The sequence below is a fragment of the Marmota flaviventris genome, chromosome 11 (genome assembly GCF_047511675.1).
Source record: "Marmota flaviventris isolate mMarFla1 chromosome 11, mMarFla1.hap1, whole genome shotgun sequence".
Lineage (NCBI taxonomy): Eukaryota > Metazoa > Chordata > Mammalia > Rodentia > Sciuridae > Marmota > Marmota flaviventris.
Window position 1 is genome coordinate 2,781,839 of NC_092508.1, and position 17,304 is coordinate 2,799,142.

Genomic DNA, 17,304 nt, shown 5'->3' on the forward strand with positions numbered 1-17,304 from the left:
GAGAGGACAATTATAAAACACAGAACATGGGGGAGCAGAACTGTTGGGTTAAAGGAAGGACAGCAGATTATAACTCAGGTCCGGGTAACAGAGGAGACCATGAGAATACGTGACGACGGCTATAGAACTATCTACAGACCTGCTCTCTTTTCCCTTAGCTTTCTTAAAAGGAATGAAGTAAAGTAATGATTGTGACAGTGCAACGCTGGGTTTGTGACGTACATGACGCAATATGCACGGTTATAAAGAAATAGAGGAGGAGGGATAGAACTACCATAAGGTGACGTTTCTGTGTCTCCTTGGAATGAGGCTGGTAGAAAGCTGATACTGTCAGTTAATGTGCATACAGTGAGCCCTGCAGCAACCACTGGGAAAATAACTGAAAAATAAAAAAGCATTTAAGGAATTAAAACAGTCAACCAGTGCAACAGAAAGCAGTAAAGGGGGAAGAGAGAGAGCAGCCGGCACCTAGGAGACAGCAGGGACCCTGCTGTAGGGTGGGTCACTGCACTGACGGTGCCAGTGAGTGTGAACGAGGCACGTCATCCACAGGAAGGCAGGGGTGTCGGCCTGCACCGGGAATCGGCTCTCTGCTGTCCACGGAGAGTCACGCGCAGGGGTCCTTGTTCGCCAGCTTCTCCCTCCTGGGAAGGCCCCCCAGGCTGACCCACATCCAGGACAAGGCTGACGTTCTGGCAGTGCTCTCAGAAGACGGACAGCAGGAGCAGACCAGTGCGGGCCAGGTGACCACTGCCCAGGAGGGTCTCCATTCAAAGTTAAAATCGTAAAGTGTATTTTCTATCCTTCATGGAATAAAATTAAAAATCAACACAGAAAAAAAATCTTAGAAACTCAAAACACATGAAAATTAAACAACACTGTCCTAAATGGCTCATGGGTCAAAGAATTCACAAGAGAAATCAGAAAAAACTTTGAGATGAAAGAATAACTTTTCATCTTAAGACACTGGAAAAAGAAGAGAAACCTAAACCTAAAACAAATAGAAGGAAATATTAAGGATTAAGGTAGACACTAATAAAATAGAGAATAGAGGGGCGGGGTCGTAGCTCAGTGGCAGAGTGCTTGCCTAGCATGTGTGAGGCACTGGGTTCAATTCTCACATTGCATATAGTATATGTGCTGCCGAAGCGAGCACTCTCACATTGCATATAAATAAATAAAATAAAAGTCTATTAACAACTAAAAAAATATTTAAAAAAAGAAAGCAATGAGAATATTCCATCAACTGTATACCAACAGACCAGGTAACAAGTGGCATGGACACAAGTATCTGAGAAGGGCTGCTGGGGACACAGAAAGTCTAGGCAGACCTGGAACAAGGTGAGAGAGGAGTCAGCAAGGTAAAGATCTTCCACAAAGAGAAGTCCAAGCCCAGGAGATGCTGCTGGTGAATTCTACCAGACATTTAAGGAAAAAGAAATGCATCTTCACAAACTCTCTCCAAAACAGAGGAGGAGGGAATACTTCCCAATTCATTCTATGAGGACGGATTTTACCCCAACACCAAACTAGTCAAAGACATCATAAGGAAAGAAAACTACAGATCAATACTTACAGATACTGATAAAGAAAAATCCTTGACAAAATACCTGGAATTCAGTGGTTGAGCACTTGCCTCGCATGCGTGAGGCACTGGGTTCTCATCCTCAGCACCACATAAGAAATAAATAAATAATGTGTCCATCTAAAGAAATATTTACAATATCTACAACTAAAGAAATATTTTTAAAAAAAAGAAAAGAAAAACAAACCTGGAGCCATTCTAAGTTAAATCTAGAAACAAGAAAAGGGTTACATACCAAGACAAAATGTGATTCATGGCAGGAATCCAAGACTGGTCTAACACCCAAAGATGAACCGACGTGATACACCATTATTAACAGAGGGACAAACAAAGCCCACGTGATCATCTTCATAAATGCAGGGAACGCATTTGATAAAATTCAACACCTCCATGATAAAAGCACCCAACCAACCGAGAGAGGAAGGGAACTTCTTCAGCATTTGTGAAATGACCTCACACAAAGTTACTTAAGATGCATCAGAGACGTAGGTGTGAGGCAGAGCCTTCTCAGATACAACACAGGGAACACCTCCCCCCACCCCACAATTAGATCACAATTTAAAACTTCCATTCTTCAAAGGAAAACATGAAGAGAAAGGAGAAAAACATGATGAATACCAAAACAATGTGCAACTCATGTATCTGATACATGAGTTAAGTATATAGGAAAAATTCTTATAACTCAAAAAACGTAATCCAATTAAAATATGGACAAGGATCTGAATAGACTTTCCTTCAACGAAGACATACACAAATAAGACCTGAGAAGATTCTCGACACTGGTCATCAGGGAGTGTCACCAATAGGACAGTCGATAACAAATGTTGGCAAGGGTGGGGAACTCGGATCCCCACTTGCTGCTGATGGGAAACGTCAGGGCTAGTTAGAAGGACTTCAGAACTTGTCAGATATCATTACCATATGACCCAGCAATTCTGCTCCTTGACATAATCCAAGAGAAGTAAGCACAATGTTCACATAATTTCTACAGTCGAGCACGGTGGACACTCCTGGAGTCCATCTACCTGGGAGGCCAAGGAAGAAAGACTGTGTGAACCCAGGAATTCAGGACCAGCATGGGCAACACAGTGAGATGCCACCTCAAAGATGAAACTCGTAACTTCTATACCAACGCTCGTAGCAGCATTATAAATAATAGCCAAAAAGCGGCCAACGGATGGACCGTGCTCATCCTGATGAGTAAATAAAGTGCGGCAGCTCACACAGCGGAGCATCGTCTTCCAAACCAAGAAGGCAGTTTGTGCTCTGCTGTGTCCCACCCCACCAGCGTGGCAGGGTGGGCCAGGCCACGGGGTTCACCTACCAGCCACCTGTCCTTCCACCAGGTGCTCCAGGGGCAGGCGGATCGAGTCGTGCTCCACGGTGCAAGTGACAAAGTGGGGCCTGGCCCCTTCCTCAGGGCTGTGCTGCTCCACCACGGCCCCAGGCGGGGTCTGGCTTTCCTGGAAGCACTTCACCATGGAGTGGATGACGAGATTATTCGACTGCAGAGAGAGAGAGCAGAAAAAGCACTTATAAACGCTGTCCTCAGGGAAGAGTGAGGGTAACAATCTCTCCCACTTGTTATTGTTCTTGTGTGTCTAATATTTAAAAATAATAAAAAAAAAAAACAGCTTCAAACTACTACAACAACCTCCTGAGCTGTAGCTTTTGCAAGATTTATGGGTTCCAAACTTGCAAAAACTTGAGAATTCATTTAGAGTTGGCATGTCTGTTTTGTCGTTCAGCAACATGATAAATTTTGTAATTTTTTTTTTGGTAGCAATTGAACCCAGAGGTGCTTAACCACTGGGCCACATACCCAGCCCTTTTTTATATTTTATTTTGAGACAGGGTCTCATTGAGTTGCTTACAGCCTCACTAAATTGCTGAGGCTGGCTTTGAACTTATGATCCTCCTGCCTCAGCCTCCTGAGCAGCTGGGATTACAGGTGTGCGCCACCGTGCCCAGCTTGAATTTTGTAATTTTATAAAGCTGTCAGAAGAGCTGCTCAGGCAGAATCTGCTGATGAAGTCTGAGTAGCACAGCCTCCATACAGGGCCACTGGCTTTGCTATCAAACGAGCCCAGCAATGCAACGATTCTGCCTCTGGGGCTTTCTTCTACAGCTAGCTACATATATAAAAGTCATCAAAAGTAGCACTGTAACAGTAAAACCTTGAAAAGCCTTGAACGTCTACCACCAAGGGGACCTGTTCAATAAATCACACACATGTACTTGATGGAACACGTAGCATTAAAACATCAGAAAAGCTCTCTGTGCTGATAATGAAAGTTCTCAAATGTACTTGGTAATAAAAATGGTGGATGGCATTACGTACAGTGCTCTATGATTCCTAGAAAAGGGGAAACACAGATCCATTTGCAAAAAAAAAAAAAAAAAAATCTTTCAAAAGGCAAAATGAGAAGAATAGTCAAAGGTGCTTTGCTTCTTGGCTTTATAATGCAGACTCTCTCTGGAGGGTACAAGAGAAATGCTGGTCTCCCGCGGGGAGAGGACGTGGATGACGGTAGGAGGGAGTGTGGTGGGGGAACGTTTTTTCTTTTTTAATTCTTATTGTTAAATGTAGCAGAAAAGGTACCCCCCCTCCAAAAAAAAGTTTGTAAAGGACAGTGTAATGAAAACATCTGAGTATCAGAGATGCTGCCCGCACCTGGGAAGGCCTCCCCCAGGCGCACCCCCCGAGGCTGCCACGGGACTCAGCGCCTTGCTCCCCCTGGCACCTTCCCTCCTGTCAGAGCACCCTGAAACGGAATCGCCTGGCTTCTTTTGACCTTCATAGGAAGGGAACAGAAGCTTCTGGTCCTTTAGAAATTCAATCTATTCAAGTTCCAGAAAAGAAACCCCACAGCAGACCCTTATCAGACACTGCACCTTGCAGTCCCTGGCACCTTACCAGGCAGTGCCCCCGAGACTCTGAAGGCCACTGCAGCTCCACAGCCACACCTGGGGAGAGCCGAGGATGCGCCCAGGCTTCCACCAGAGGAGCGGCCTCCAACTACACACAGTGAGGACATGGCTGGGATGACGAGGCACCAGGTGGCTCCTTAGCCCAGGTCCCCTGCAGAGGACACTGACACCCAACACAGCAGCCCTGGGTCCAGAAAGAAGGGTCTTCAAGGCTCTAAGTGGCTGCATTGGCCCTGTAATCCCATGTAAAGTGGTCCTTGATGACTCGAAGGCCAGAGATCCAGAGGGTGAATCAAATGATGGTGGTGTCCTGAGCCCCGCACCCCATCTACCTCAGGGGGATGCCAGGCTGAGGCCCAGGACTCCACCTAGGCCAGGCACACTCCTGCCACCCCAAGAAACCTGGCCGAAGTGAGCACCCAGAGCACATCAGTGAGCTGTTCAAACAGTGAGTCACATCGAAAAATGCACAAGGGATGTGACCACATCACTCCAGATGGAGACCTGGGGCCCCCTCGGCAGCTGAGGCCCAGGTGGCTCCTCCTGGTGCGCCAGGGAATCCAGGCCAAGGGTTGAGTCACATTGCCCAGGCCCCAGGTGGCAGCCTCAGATGCCCTTTGCTCCCTGAGGCCCGGCTCTGCAGTAGACACTCATTTGATTTCCTCAGCACCTGAAGATTCGTCCACACTGCCGCAGAGCCTGTGCTATCACCCCGCCCGACCGGGCGTGCTTTCTGATTCAGAAGAGTTTCCGGCGGTCACAGACAGCACTGCTACAAGCGTCCTCGTCCTCATGTCCTGGCTCACTGCCTTGTTTTCCAGGGTGTGAGCCTCTGTGTGAACTCTGGCTGGGAGGACACTCATGCCTGCCCCCTTACGGTAACACCTGTGGCTCACAGTGGCCCTCAGTCCACACTCCTGCAGCTGCATTCCCCATCAACACTCGGCATCAGAGGACTGTCCTCCTAGTGGGCGAGCAGAGGCTCTGTTCTCCTATATTCTCACAGAGGTCACCCTTGGGGCCGAGGACTGCTCCATGTGCAGATGTCACCAAGGTCCTCTAGGGAGTGCATAGTCCAGATTCTTGCCCATTTTCCAGCTGGGCTTTCTACCGGCGCATGAGGTCCTGCTCCGTGGATGCTGGCCAGTCCTCTGCCAGCTCCCGTGGAGATGTTTCCCTGAGCCGCCCAGCTGTCTTTTCACTTTCTTCAAAGTGTTCTTGAATGAACCAAAGTTTATTTTGTTGTTTCTGTGATAGAATTGGTCAATATTTTCCTTTAGGTTGACACTGTCTGTGGTTCATTTGAGAAACCCAGCACAAAGATACTAATTTTCACCTAAAAGCTTGACAAATCTTCACAATTGGTCCTTATTCCACCTAGAGCTATTTTTTCTACCTGTTTTGAAGCAGAAGTCCAGTGGCCTTTCCTCTGTGATTGTGTCGCCCAGTAGTGTTCAATGAGGAGATCTTCTTCTTTTCCTGAGCTGTCTTCGTCAGTCACGCTGATGACCTCACTACCTATCATAGAACTGAGGAGTGAGAGGGCACTGCTGCAAGTGCCAGAAATAGCTATCCTGGGACTGCCCTGAGCAAGCAGGACAGATGGCCACCCTCGTTGGATGGCAAGTGTCCACACCTGCATGACGATGTTCAGACCCACTGTGCCTTGCCTGAAGAATACCCTGCCTTAATTATGACAGCTTTCTACAGAACTGACTTCAGGCTGACACTGTCTGTAGTTCATTTGAGAAATCCAGCACAAAGATACTAATTTTCACCTAACAGCTTGATAAATCGTCACAATTGGGTCCTTATTCCACCTAGAGCAAGACCTCCTACTGTGTTCTTAATCTCCAGAACTCCCAATTACCACTCTTTTGTATTTTTATATACATTAGTTTGTGAGATTTCACCAAAAAGGAGTCAGAATTTCACCTGAGGTTGTACTGAAGCTATAGATTAATTTGGAAAGAATGGAAATGTTTATAATAACACTGAGTCTTCAGGCTATGACGTGATGCACTCCCCTTTATTCAGAACTTCTTTGAAGGCTCTTAGTAATATTCTAACTTTCCTGGTTCTTTTTTTACTAGATTTCCTAAGTACTTGGTATTTTTCATGTCTAGTAAATACCTCTTTGCTGCTGGCATATAAAAATTCAATTGAGGGCTGAGGATGTGGCTCAAGCGGTAGCGAGCTCGCCTGGCATGCGCGCGGCCCGGGTTCGATCCTCAGCACCACATACAAACAAAGATGTTGTGTCCGTCGAAAACTAAAATGTAAATAAAATATTAAAAAAAAAAAAAAAAATTCAATTGATATTTGGATTTAAAAGCTTGGCATTAATTCTGATCATCGAGCTGTAGATTCTTGTGGATTTTCTATGTGGACAGCTGTTGCCTCTTTCTTTCAGTAAGAAACTGAGCAGAGGCCATGCTGGATGTTCTCTGCAGGGTCCTGGAAGGTCTTTATCAATGTGAAAACAAGTTCCATTGGATGCGCCAAACCTCAAACTCAATAAGGCAAACAACTTCAGCAGGACTCACAGGAGTGTGACTCCAGGGCAAAGCCAAGGGGGCCCTCTGGAGCAGCAGCAAGACAAAGCAAGCCACTTTACACTTTGTACTACAAACACCCAACAGCCACTGGAAGTTACTTATAGGGTAAATGCTCACTGATTATGTCAAGCTTATTTGTAAGACATCAACACCAAGCACAACTCTTCCTAAAAAACCAAACAAACCAAACATAAGATAAACCCAGAGCAAACTGCTCTCTATTCTATTGCCACTTATGGCTAAGAGGGTGGGTCATCAAAACCCACTTGAATCTAATGTATGAAATATGATATGTCAAGAGCTTTATAATGTTTTGAACAACCAATAAAAAAAAAAAAAATTACCTCAGTGCCCCCAGAAGTGAAGACGATGTCTTGAGGCTTGCCACCTATCATGTTCGCAAGGCTTTCCCGAGCTGCATTGATAATATCCTTGGCCTTTTTACCTTGAGAAACCAAAAAGGAAGTTCATTACCATTGTAGCCCCAAGTCTGATCAACACATTCAACAGAACCACCACACACAAAGAAGCAAGAGACCTGAGTGGGTGACCGAGGAGGAAAGAGGTCCTCTGTGTGGTCACAGGGTGCTACTGCCGAGCAGTGCCTGGGCAAGGGGGCAGCAGGAAAACACTAGCAACCAGTGGCAACCACTGGGGTCTAAGGAATTTAGAGCCAGAGACAAATACAGGGCACACCTGGGAACTCCACGCTCCCTATGACACGGCTTTCTTCTTACCGGATGCTAGAGGGCAGGGGAAGCTGTGGCCATCTGCCTGGCTTCCCGTTCATCAAGACAGGAGAATGAAAGGGTGGAATAATTTGCTTAAGATCATGCTGCAAAACAACAAAAATAAGCAAAAACAGAACTCATGATTCCACATACAACGTCAAATCAAATATGCAGGGCAGCCTCGTGTGTGATAAGGGCATCTACTTCCACACAGGCTGTGCATCCAGCTACTGCCCAGGTTCCCTGGACAGGGGGGCCGGAGCCATGCTTCCTGTGGCAGAGAAGGGGGGCTCTGGAGGAGTGCTGAGAACTTCAGGGACCATTCTCAGTCAGCTGAGCCGCAGCCCTCAAACTCCAACGAGCTAGTCTTAATTGTAAAAACAAGTTCAGCAGGCACTATTAAAAACTATACAACAGAAAACACCATAAAAATAGAAATATAAAAAGCCAAGATGAACTTACAAAGCAATTCTCACACTCCTTAACTCTACTGCAGAGATTTCAATGTGAAGTGTGAGGATTAACAGGGTCTTCACTCTGAACTGTCCACGGATGCGGGCAGGCCTCCTGTCTGGCACATGCTCTTGGCTCCCCTTGGAGTGTCCCTCTAGTCCTCCCCACCAGAGGCATCCCACTTCCCCCCAAGAGCTGGCTGAAGAGCATATGGCGGACTTCAAAGTGGGAGGGTCCACCCTGCTCCTTGCTCCTGGAAGGTTGCTGCTGCAGGCAGGTCTGAGCTCCCTGACTGCGGAGCCCCAGGGAGTGCTGTCCCCAGGGAGTGCTGTCAGGGCGTCTGACTGTAGTAAGGGTGGTTGTGGTGGGAAAGGCCCAGGACTCAACTTGCAAGAGCTGGGTTCCATACGGGGTCTGCCATATGTCCACGTACTGCTCAGGGACCTCAACTGTAAACCTGGGATAATAAAGGCGCCCACCTCACAGTCCTCACTAGCATGCTAGCCAAAGCAGCCTGAGCACACTCACTCTGTCAACTCAAGGCTTCCTTCCAGCTGTCACCCACAGTCTAAGGGCTTTGCTTAGAAGAGCAGTCACAGGTGACGGAGATGCAGGAGCAGAGCACAGCAGACGGAAGCACATGCTTGTTACCATTTTAGGGCAGGAACAGGAAGGCAGGAAAGAGGGGTGTTAGCAAGGACCCAGTTTGGGCCTTAAAAGGTTAACAGTTTCCTTCAGAGCCTGAAGAGGTGCCTCCCTCTGTGTTGGTACTGCAAAGCTGCTCATCACACTATGTGTGTCAGTTGTGGATAAATTTAGATGACAAGTGCTGTGCAGGTATTAACACCTGAGTATCCAACACATGAGCACCTCATCTCTACTGGCTGCCCACCATCCTCATGACCCAGGCCCCAACCAACCAGGTGGATGGCCCATTTTTCCAGCTGGCACGTGGCTGCCCAGAATTAAGAACACAATTCCCAACTCACATAACAATTACATGTGGCCATGCGACCAATTTCTGGGCAAAGTGGTCACATGCTATTTCTAGAAGTGTCCTTGAAGGACTCGGGGATACCTTTATCCTCCTCTTTTTCTCCTTTTGACAGGCAGAACTGTTGACATGATGGCTTGAGCTGGAGCAGCCATCTTGACCTTAAGAGTCGAGATGCATGTTGATGCCTAGCAGGCACAAGGCCCTGGGTTTGAACCCCAGTACAACAACAGCAACAGCAACAACAAGAAGTGCATATGGAGGACGGAAGAGGTGTAAGAAAGGAGGAGCCAACCCCTAATGAGGGAGCTCTACATGGGACCAGACTGTGTGAGAAATAAACTGCAAGCTGTATAGGCTGCTGTTATTTTGGGTGTTTATTTCTTACAACAAAACTACATACCATAATTTCCACACTTGCTCAGACACTGATTTTTCTTTGGTGGGGAAAGGGAAACAATGAAATCATGCTGATCATGTGTTTACACATGCTTTTTTTCACTTGAACTGTGTGCGAATATAATTCTTCTAGGTCATGGATACAGCCCACACCTCACTTCAACAGGGCCCAGAAGTCCACTCTGGGCAGCACCATGCTTCAAAATCAGGTCTCAACTGATGAACAGAGGTCACACCCAGTTACTGTGAGGCTTTGGTACATGTTTTGGTGCTACAAAGCTTACCACACGTGCTCAGTGCTTCCCTAAATTGCCCGCAAAGATCTTGAATCCAGAGATTGTGAAAACGGAAGCAGTCTATGATAAAGTAATTTTTCCTTTCTTCTCCTTCTCTTTGCATTTCTACCTGAATATCAACAGAAAGTGGGCTAAAATCCACTTTTTATTAACTTGTGGAAACAAAAGCTGTTGAAGCAACCTAACAGTCTACAGCATATATTATTCAGGCTAAGAATACTCTCCCTGAGAGCTTCCCAAACTCCTTCTTTTATTAGCATTTAATCATTTTCCATATTCTCAACTTTAATGCTTCAGAAAGTTCAATTTTATCAAAGGAGAGGTTAGACACAAGGCAATGTCCAGATTAGCCAACAAACAAGTTAATAAATTACTAGTATCTGATTTGAAGAAGCTTTTAGTTACTAAGTTGCAGTAAAACTTGAATAAGCAAAAGGCATAGAAGCACTGGGTCCCCCTGAAGCTGCCCACAGGCATTTCTGAACCGTGAGGCTAGGCGATATCCTGTTTGAAGAGTTATTTTAGTTCATCATAATCCAGGGAAGATGGTTTCTCTTTTTTTTTTGGCTGGGGGTACCAGGAACTGGTCTCAGGGGCATTTGACCACTAAGCCACGTCACTAGCCCTATTTTGTCTTTTATTTAGAGACAGGGTCTCACTGAGTTGCTTAGTGCCTTGCTTTTGCTGAGGCTGGCTTTGAACTCATGATCCTCCTGCCTCAGCCTCCCAAGCCACCGGGATTATAGGCGTGACACTGCACCAGGCTAAAGATAGTTATCAATAAATGTTAGCTACAAAAGGCTAGACTACAGCCTGCCTGTCTGAATGAAAACACAATGTAATGCTGCCAGGTAACCACTGACTTGAAGCAAATTACTTTCCAAAATCTCCAATTTAAAGCTCTACAGAAAAAAAATCAGAAAGAAATAGAATATTCATAATTGTAACATGTAACAAAAGTAACAAAATTTAGAGCAACTCCCTGCACTCCCGCCCCAAGTGCTCTATCACAAAGTTACATCCCCAGCCCAAGTGACTTTCATTTTTAAAAAAGGCCGGGATTCTATATGCTCTTAATGATTTAAAAGACATATTTTGCAAATTCTGTAAGGTATGTGAAAGGATTTTAGTAGACACTGGCATTGCCAATAGCTCCTGATGAGACCTCTTTTTTATGTGAGAAAAAGCAAAGGAGAGCGTGTGACAGTGAACAGCAAAGGCGGAGGCTGTGGCTTCAACAAGGCTCCACTTACAAAGCTGAACTTTTCAGAAAAAAATGCAGCTAAAGATGGAGAGCTAGACAGAAAATCTTTTGCAAACAAAGCCATCACTGGGGTGAGTGCCCCTTAGGAGGCCTCTGCCCCACCCCACCCCTGCCCAAGCCCGGTGCCTCTTCTAGAATCACCTGCTGTGTAGGGGCTGCTAGGGTTCCCCCAGGCTTCCCACATGGCCTCAGTCATGACCTGGATAACTTCTGGCTCCAGGGGAGTGGTTGCATTATAGTCCATGTAAATTTTCCTGAAGAAAAGGAAGACATACCAGGTTAGGAAAAGGAGGTAAGCAGCTGCTCTTGGGGGACTAGGTCAGTAGAAGCAAATAATGTCCAGGGCAGTGGATTCCCCTGCATACTCCAACAGTCTTCCACAAACTGCTCCAGAGGACCTCCACATCCCCCTTGCTGATGGAACATGCAAGGATAATATCTAGTAATCTACAGTTTCCAACTTCTTTATATCAATAGACCATCCATTCAGATGTTCACAGTTTCCTACTACTGGCTGGCAAGATTAAAAGTCTGTGGGCCTGGATCACCCAGCTGACTGCACATTCCCAAGGAATCTTCCCATTTCCTTTTTTAACTCCACCAGTAGTTTCTCTTTATTATGGGATGGTCTCTGGACTCCAGGGAATCTGGGTGCCCATTTCCTGCCACACTCTCCTTGCTGGGCTTCTCCCCCACCCCCACAGGGCCTCCTCCCCTGGGGCAGGGCTTGTACTTTCAGTTTTCTTTGAATTACAATGACCCTGGCCCCACCCCATCTTCATATTTTTAAGTGTCCGCTTTAACTTGTCCTTCTGGGTGAGTTCAACAGCGGTATTTAAAACTGTAGGCCAGCCTGGACTTCCTTCCTGGCATCAGTGCTTGTCATGTGACCCACACATGACATGTGTTCCTTGTTTAGTGTCCATTTCAACCGAGTAATAAAAGTGCACCTTCCAGAGCCTGTGGGTTTCGTCTGTTTCTTCCTGCTCTATCACCAGTGCCAAAGACAACAGCTGCCACACGGCATGGTCTTGCTTTGTAAGATGATAAAATAAATGCCAAAGAAAATCCAAGTCCTCGGAAAGATCCCTAAGATTATCTGTGCATCTTTTTACCAGTACCAGAAATTTTCAAAAATCCATATAGTAGAGAATCCTGCCTGATACTAGTAATTATATTACTTGACTACATCCCCAGCTTATTTTGAAACAGGGTCTCACTAACGTGCCGAGGCTGGTCTCAAACTTGCCATCCTCCTGCCTCAGCTTTCCAAGTGCTTTGGATTACAGTACCACTGTGCCTGGCTGAATGTGCATTAGTTTTTCACACACCACCTTTTCTATAAACTGTGTGAAATCATCCAATAGGCTTTGGGGCTTTGGAAAGCTGGACTAGTCATCCTTGATCAACTGAGTGTTAGATTGAGAATCTCAGGAGTCTCCCTGTATTGCAGGGACTTTCCACACACACTTAAGTGTGTTCTTTTCTGTAAGTATCCCAAAGTGCCCCAAGTTTGCTAGTTTGCTGAATGTGACTGCAGCTTTTCAATCTGTTGCTTGGCTGAATGAATTTAAACCTTGTATCTCAAATTAGTATCTTTCAGATAATCTGCTCAGATATTCCCTAAAGCACTGTTGAAGGAGGGCCTGGTTGCTGATATAACTCCATTTTGCCTTTCCTTTTCCGCTCCCTAAGTTCTCCAAAGCCATTCTCTTCAGTCACCTGGGATTCCTGAAACAAGAGGTCTGAAGGATAAACATCTATGACATGAGTCAAAACTGTGCCCAAGGCAAGAGCAATTTTCTTTACTTTGTTTCTTTTTTTTAAATATATATATTAGTTGTACATGGACACAGTGTCTTTATTTATTTTTATGTGGTGCTGAGGCTCCAATCCAGTGCCTCACACGGGCCAGGTGGGCGCTCTACCACTGAGATACAGCCCCAGCCAGAGCAATTTTCTTATCCTGACAAAGACCCATCAAATCCTAAACCCTGAGATAATGATAGACCAGACAGGGCTTGACAAAATCACCTGCTGTGGCAGCTGTGCAATGCGTTCAGCTACACAAACCCCCAACCTTTGCCCATTCCCCTTTCCAAAAAAACCAGAAGTCATTGCCAGCCCCTGAGAGCCTGGGCTAAAGTCCCCTTGTCTTCCCAGTGTAGCTACACAGATGAAAGCTCCTTTACTGGTCTTCATCATAACTTTTCCAGTTTGTTTTTGGGGGCAATTGGCCAGACCTGATGACTTGGTCCCCCAGAGCCAGACCTCTGGCCTAGGACTCCAGTGGCAAGAGCCTAACTCAGGCCTCCCCTGAAAACACGCGGGCAAGAGAACCCTGACCCTCCACCTGGAGAGTGAGCTCCAGCTGGCCGAGGCACCCCAACCCCCAGAATGACCACACCTCCAGCTGGCGGCCCCTCCCTCCATCCTCTGCGGTGACCCCCGGGAGTGACCCTGGCACCGCAGCGCCTCGAAGGCTTCCTGGAGGGGGGCACCGGCGCTTCCTCTGCTGCCCCTCACCGCGCGCACCTCTCCTGCGGACTCTTCTCTCGGAGGCAGCCGGGTGGACTCATCGCCCGTCCCCGCGCAGCCCTCCTCGGCGTCGGGACAGTCTCCATCCAGCAGCACGCCGATCCCGAGGCGCAGACGAGCGCTCCGGGCGCCGGGGAAGGCGGGGCCGCCGGACGGGGCGCGTCTGTACTGGCCAATCCGCGCGCTGCTGAGGGGCTGGGGCAGGGCGGGCGGGCCGATTGGCTGATCGGGGTCAGGTGACGGATATGGGCGGGCCCTCGAACACCACCAGCGCCGGAGAATGCTGTGGCCTCACCAGGCCTTGGGCTCCCGCCGCAGCGCCGCCCGCCTCTGGAGGCGGTGACCGCCGCTCCGTTAGGTGGGGCCCAAGTGTGGGCCTCGAGAGAGGCGGCTCGAGCCGGGAGGAGCCCCGGCCTGGGAGCCTCCCGGCTGAGCAGGCTCCGTGAGAGCAGGGCCATGTAGCTTCACTCGCGTCGCAAATTTGGGTGGGAAGGAAGTGCCGGGCGCACGGTGCCACGTCGGGAGTGACAGCCGCAGGCTCTGAGCGAGGCAGCGTCGGTCGGCAGGGCTTCCCCGACTACAGAAGCGCCCCGACTCCCGTAATTTGACCTGTTCTTTGGGTGATTTTGTTTGAAATTAGAAGCCCATTCATTGAGGATGGAGTTTCGGGGTTCTGGAGTGGAGGCTGTTAGCCGGGCGGTGGGCACAGAAATGTAGGAAGGGCGGATTCAAGGTAGGCTTAGGCTATAAGATAGAACTAGGAACAGCCTTAGTAAGGGGACTGCCCAGGTGACCCGGTAAGACTTCAGAGCCTCCTTCTGGTGGAGGAAGGAGCAAGGGAGGGGAGACGGTGGGGTTGGTTGTGAGCCACTAAGGTGGTAAGTTGCAAAGGACAAAGATCCAGATTCTTGATTCTAATAAAACATCCCTCACCCCTGGCCTTTTTGGCATCATAATAGTTTCTAACTTTACCCCTGAACATATGCCAGGCACTGTTCTCCCTGTTTTTCAGGTATCCACTAATTTAATTCTGTAAGTATCAGGTAGGTACTGTGGCCCCATTTTACATATGAGGAAACAGGTTTGGAAAAGTTCAGTGTCCCACCCACTTGGGTAGGGTGGGAAGCAGGATCTGAGTTCAGGCCAGCTTTACCAAGAGGTGGAACCTGAATTGGCTTTCCCATAACTGCCAATTTCAACTCCTGCTGGGGTCCAGAAAAACTTGATTTTATCAGCATGGCTAGTCCCACGTGTGAACGCCTCATTTTCTGTCATTCTTGCCTGCAAACTGAGCTCTCTTCTTGCCATACGCAGCCAATAGCAAATGGCATACCAAGGATTAAGAGGCAAGTGACTTCATGGGAACCTAAAGCCAGTGTGTGTGGGGGGGGTGGGGGTGTGAATGGGAAAGAGTCAGAGAAGAGTGCAGCTAATGGTCCACAGTGTCTGCTGAATGTGGGACTGTTAGAGGCCCTGTTAGATTTAGCCAGAGGCATCTAAGTAGTGAAGAAGGGTGAAAGAAGAATGCCAAGATGCCAAAAAAACATCCAGGACTGGGGAAGCACATGAGCCTACCTGTCAGATGAAGGGGATGCTGAAAGGAGGAGACTGCAAACAGGAAGAGCTGAAGCCCCCCAGAGGAGGTGAAGGGGAGATTAAGAGCATGGGCAGGAGAGCAAGGGCGGGCTGGGCAGTCGAAAGGTAAGGGGATGGGAGCTGGAGAAGCCGGGAGGGTGATGCATCTCCAGGGCTCCTTGGACCAGCTGGGCAGCAATAAGAGTGTTTGTGTTCCCAGATGCAGGAGTGTAGTGGTGGAGTCAGAAGAGAAGAGGTGACAGGAAGAACTGTGTCCACATGCACACCAGCTGAGGTCACATACTAGCAGTGCATTCTGCCCCTCCAGTCTACCAAATACAGCACGTGGTGCAACAGGCATGGCAGGCACCATGCTTGAGCTGATTGACAGGACATCTCCGTTACAGAGATAAGTGTCCAGTAATGACCCAACACTGGAGGAATAGCACAAAGTTAACACAGTGCCAGAACAAGCTCTAGAGAGATCTGCCAAGAAATAAGTGCATATGTTATTGCAAAAAGCAAAGAAGGAGGGTCTGGGCTTGTGGCTCAGCGGTAGAACGCTTGCCTAGCACATGTGAGGCCCTGGGTTTGATCCTCAGCAACACATAAAAAATAAATAAGTAAAATAAAAGTATGTGACCAACTACAACTAAAAAAATAAATATTTAAAAAAAGAAGGAACAGTTATGAAACAATTTAAAAAGATATTGGGATAAGGGACAAAGCTCAGGGGTAGAACAATCCCCAAGACCCCTCCCTCACACACACACAAAGATTGAACTTTATAATGGTAATAACTGAAGTTTAAAAACTTGAGTTAAAGAAGGCAACGTAGAACACAGGATTTTTAGGGCAATGAAGGTATTTTGCATGATGCTTCAACGGCAGGCACATGTCATGTTTGTCAGGAGGAAGAATGCACACTACCAAGAGTGACTCTGAATGTGAACTGTAGACCTCAGGTGATGAAGGTCACAGGTTCATCCGCTGTCCCAGATGGATCACTGTGGATGTCGACAGTGGGGGGAGCTATTCACGTACAGGGAAGGGGGTGTTATGGTAACTGATCGATTTTCATGTTAACCTAAAATTGCTCTAAAAAAGTCTTCATTAAAAAAAAAAATAGTCGTAGTTAGGCTGAATAGCACAGGCCTAGCTGAGCGGTGGACTGGTGACCTAGGTGCCTGAACTGAGGACTGCTCTCAGAGCATGTAGCTCAAAAGGGTAGAGATGGAAAAGGACAAAAGAAACATTCATCTAAGGCAGTGATTCTCAGCCAGGGTGACCGCCTCTGGGGGTGTCCGGCAGTGCAGGAGAGAATTTTGGCTATTGTACCTGGAGTGGGGCTTCTTTGGGGTCATGGTGAATGGAGGCTATTTATGTTACTGAACATCCTCCAGTGTGTAAGATGGCCCCCCCACATGAAATTATCGCCCAAAATGTCAATATTGCCATGGATGGCATCCTTGATATGGCTCCACATTTTCATCTGGTACCATTTCTTCTGCCTAAACAGCTAGAACTTCTTATAGTTGGTGCTAGTTGCTGGGTTATGCTTCCAACTGTTTTACTCGTGGAGTCTTTGCTTTGCCTTCATCTGACTTTCCCTGGAAAACAGAGGATTTTTCCCATACTCTAAGGATGTCTTTCCCGGGCCAGCATGCTCACGTTATCTGCAGTGAGAAATCTACTGTTGCACTTCTCTTTATTCCTCTACGTGTTTATTTATTTTTTGCCTACTGTTTTTGTTCTGTCACTAATTTAAAGCAATTATGATGTGATTTGGTGTTTTCAGTTTTTTGTTCTTCTTTTGATATTGTGGATAGAACCCAGGATGCTGTACCACTGAGCCACACTCCCAGTCCTTTTTTGACAGGGTCTTGCTAAGTTGCTGAGGTTGGCTTCAAACTTCAATCCTCCTCCTCAGACTCCAGAGTCGCTATTTTCAGGTCCCCCCCCCCCAGAGATTCCTTTCTC

At 47.3% G+C, this 17,304-nt stretch overlaps 1 protein-coding gene across 3 annotated transcripts in view; it reads right to left on the reverse strand.

Moving 5' to 3' along the window:
• Positions 1–13,888, reverse strand: part of Scly (selenocysteine lyase) — a 29,644-nt gene extending 15,756 nt beyond the window's left edge. Inside the window, exons 1-5 of one of the 3 annotated variants that reach the window (XM_027951678.3) lie at positions 13,747–13,888; positions 11,353–11,465; positions 7,812–7,909; positions 7,419–7,519; positions 2,910–3,090 (exon numbers count right to left, since the gene is read on the reverse strand). In XM_027951678.3, coding sequence (XP_027807479.1) covers positions 2,910–3,090; positions 7,419–7,469 — 232 coding nt within the window. In that variant the 5' untranslated portion in view covers positions 7,470–7,519; positions 7,812–7,909; positions 11,353–11,465; positions 13,747–13,888. Of the gene's footprint in view, positions 1–2,909; positions 3,091–7,418; positions 7,520–7,811; positions 7,910–11,352; positions 11,466–13,737 lie in introns of all 3 variants that reach the window. The other 2 variants (XM_027951676.3, XM_027951675.3) reach the window with 2 other exon arrangements.
• Between the last annotated feature and the right edge of the window lie 3,416 nt (positions 13,889–17,304).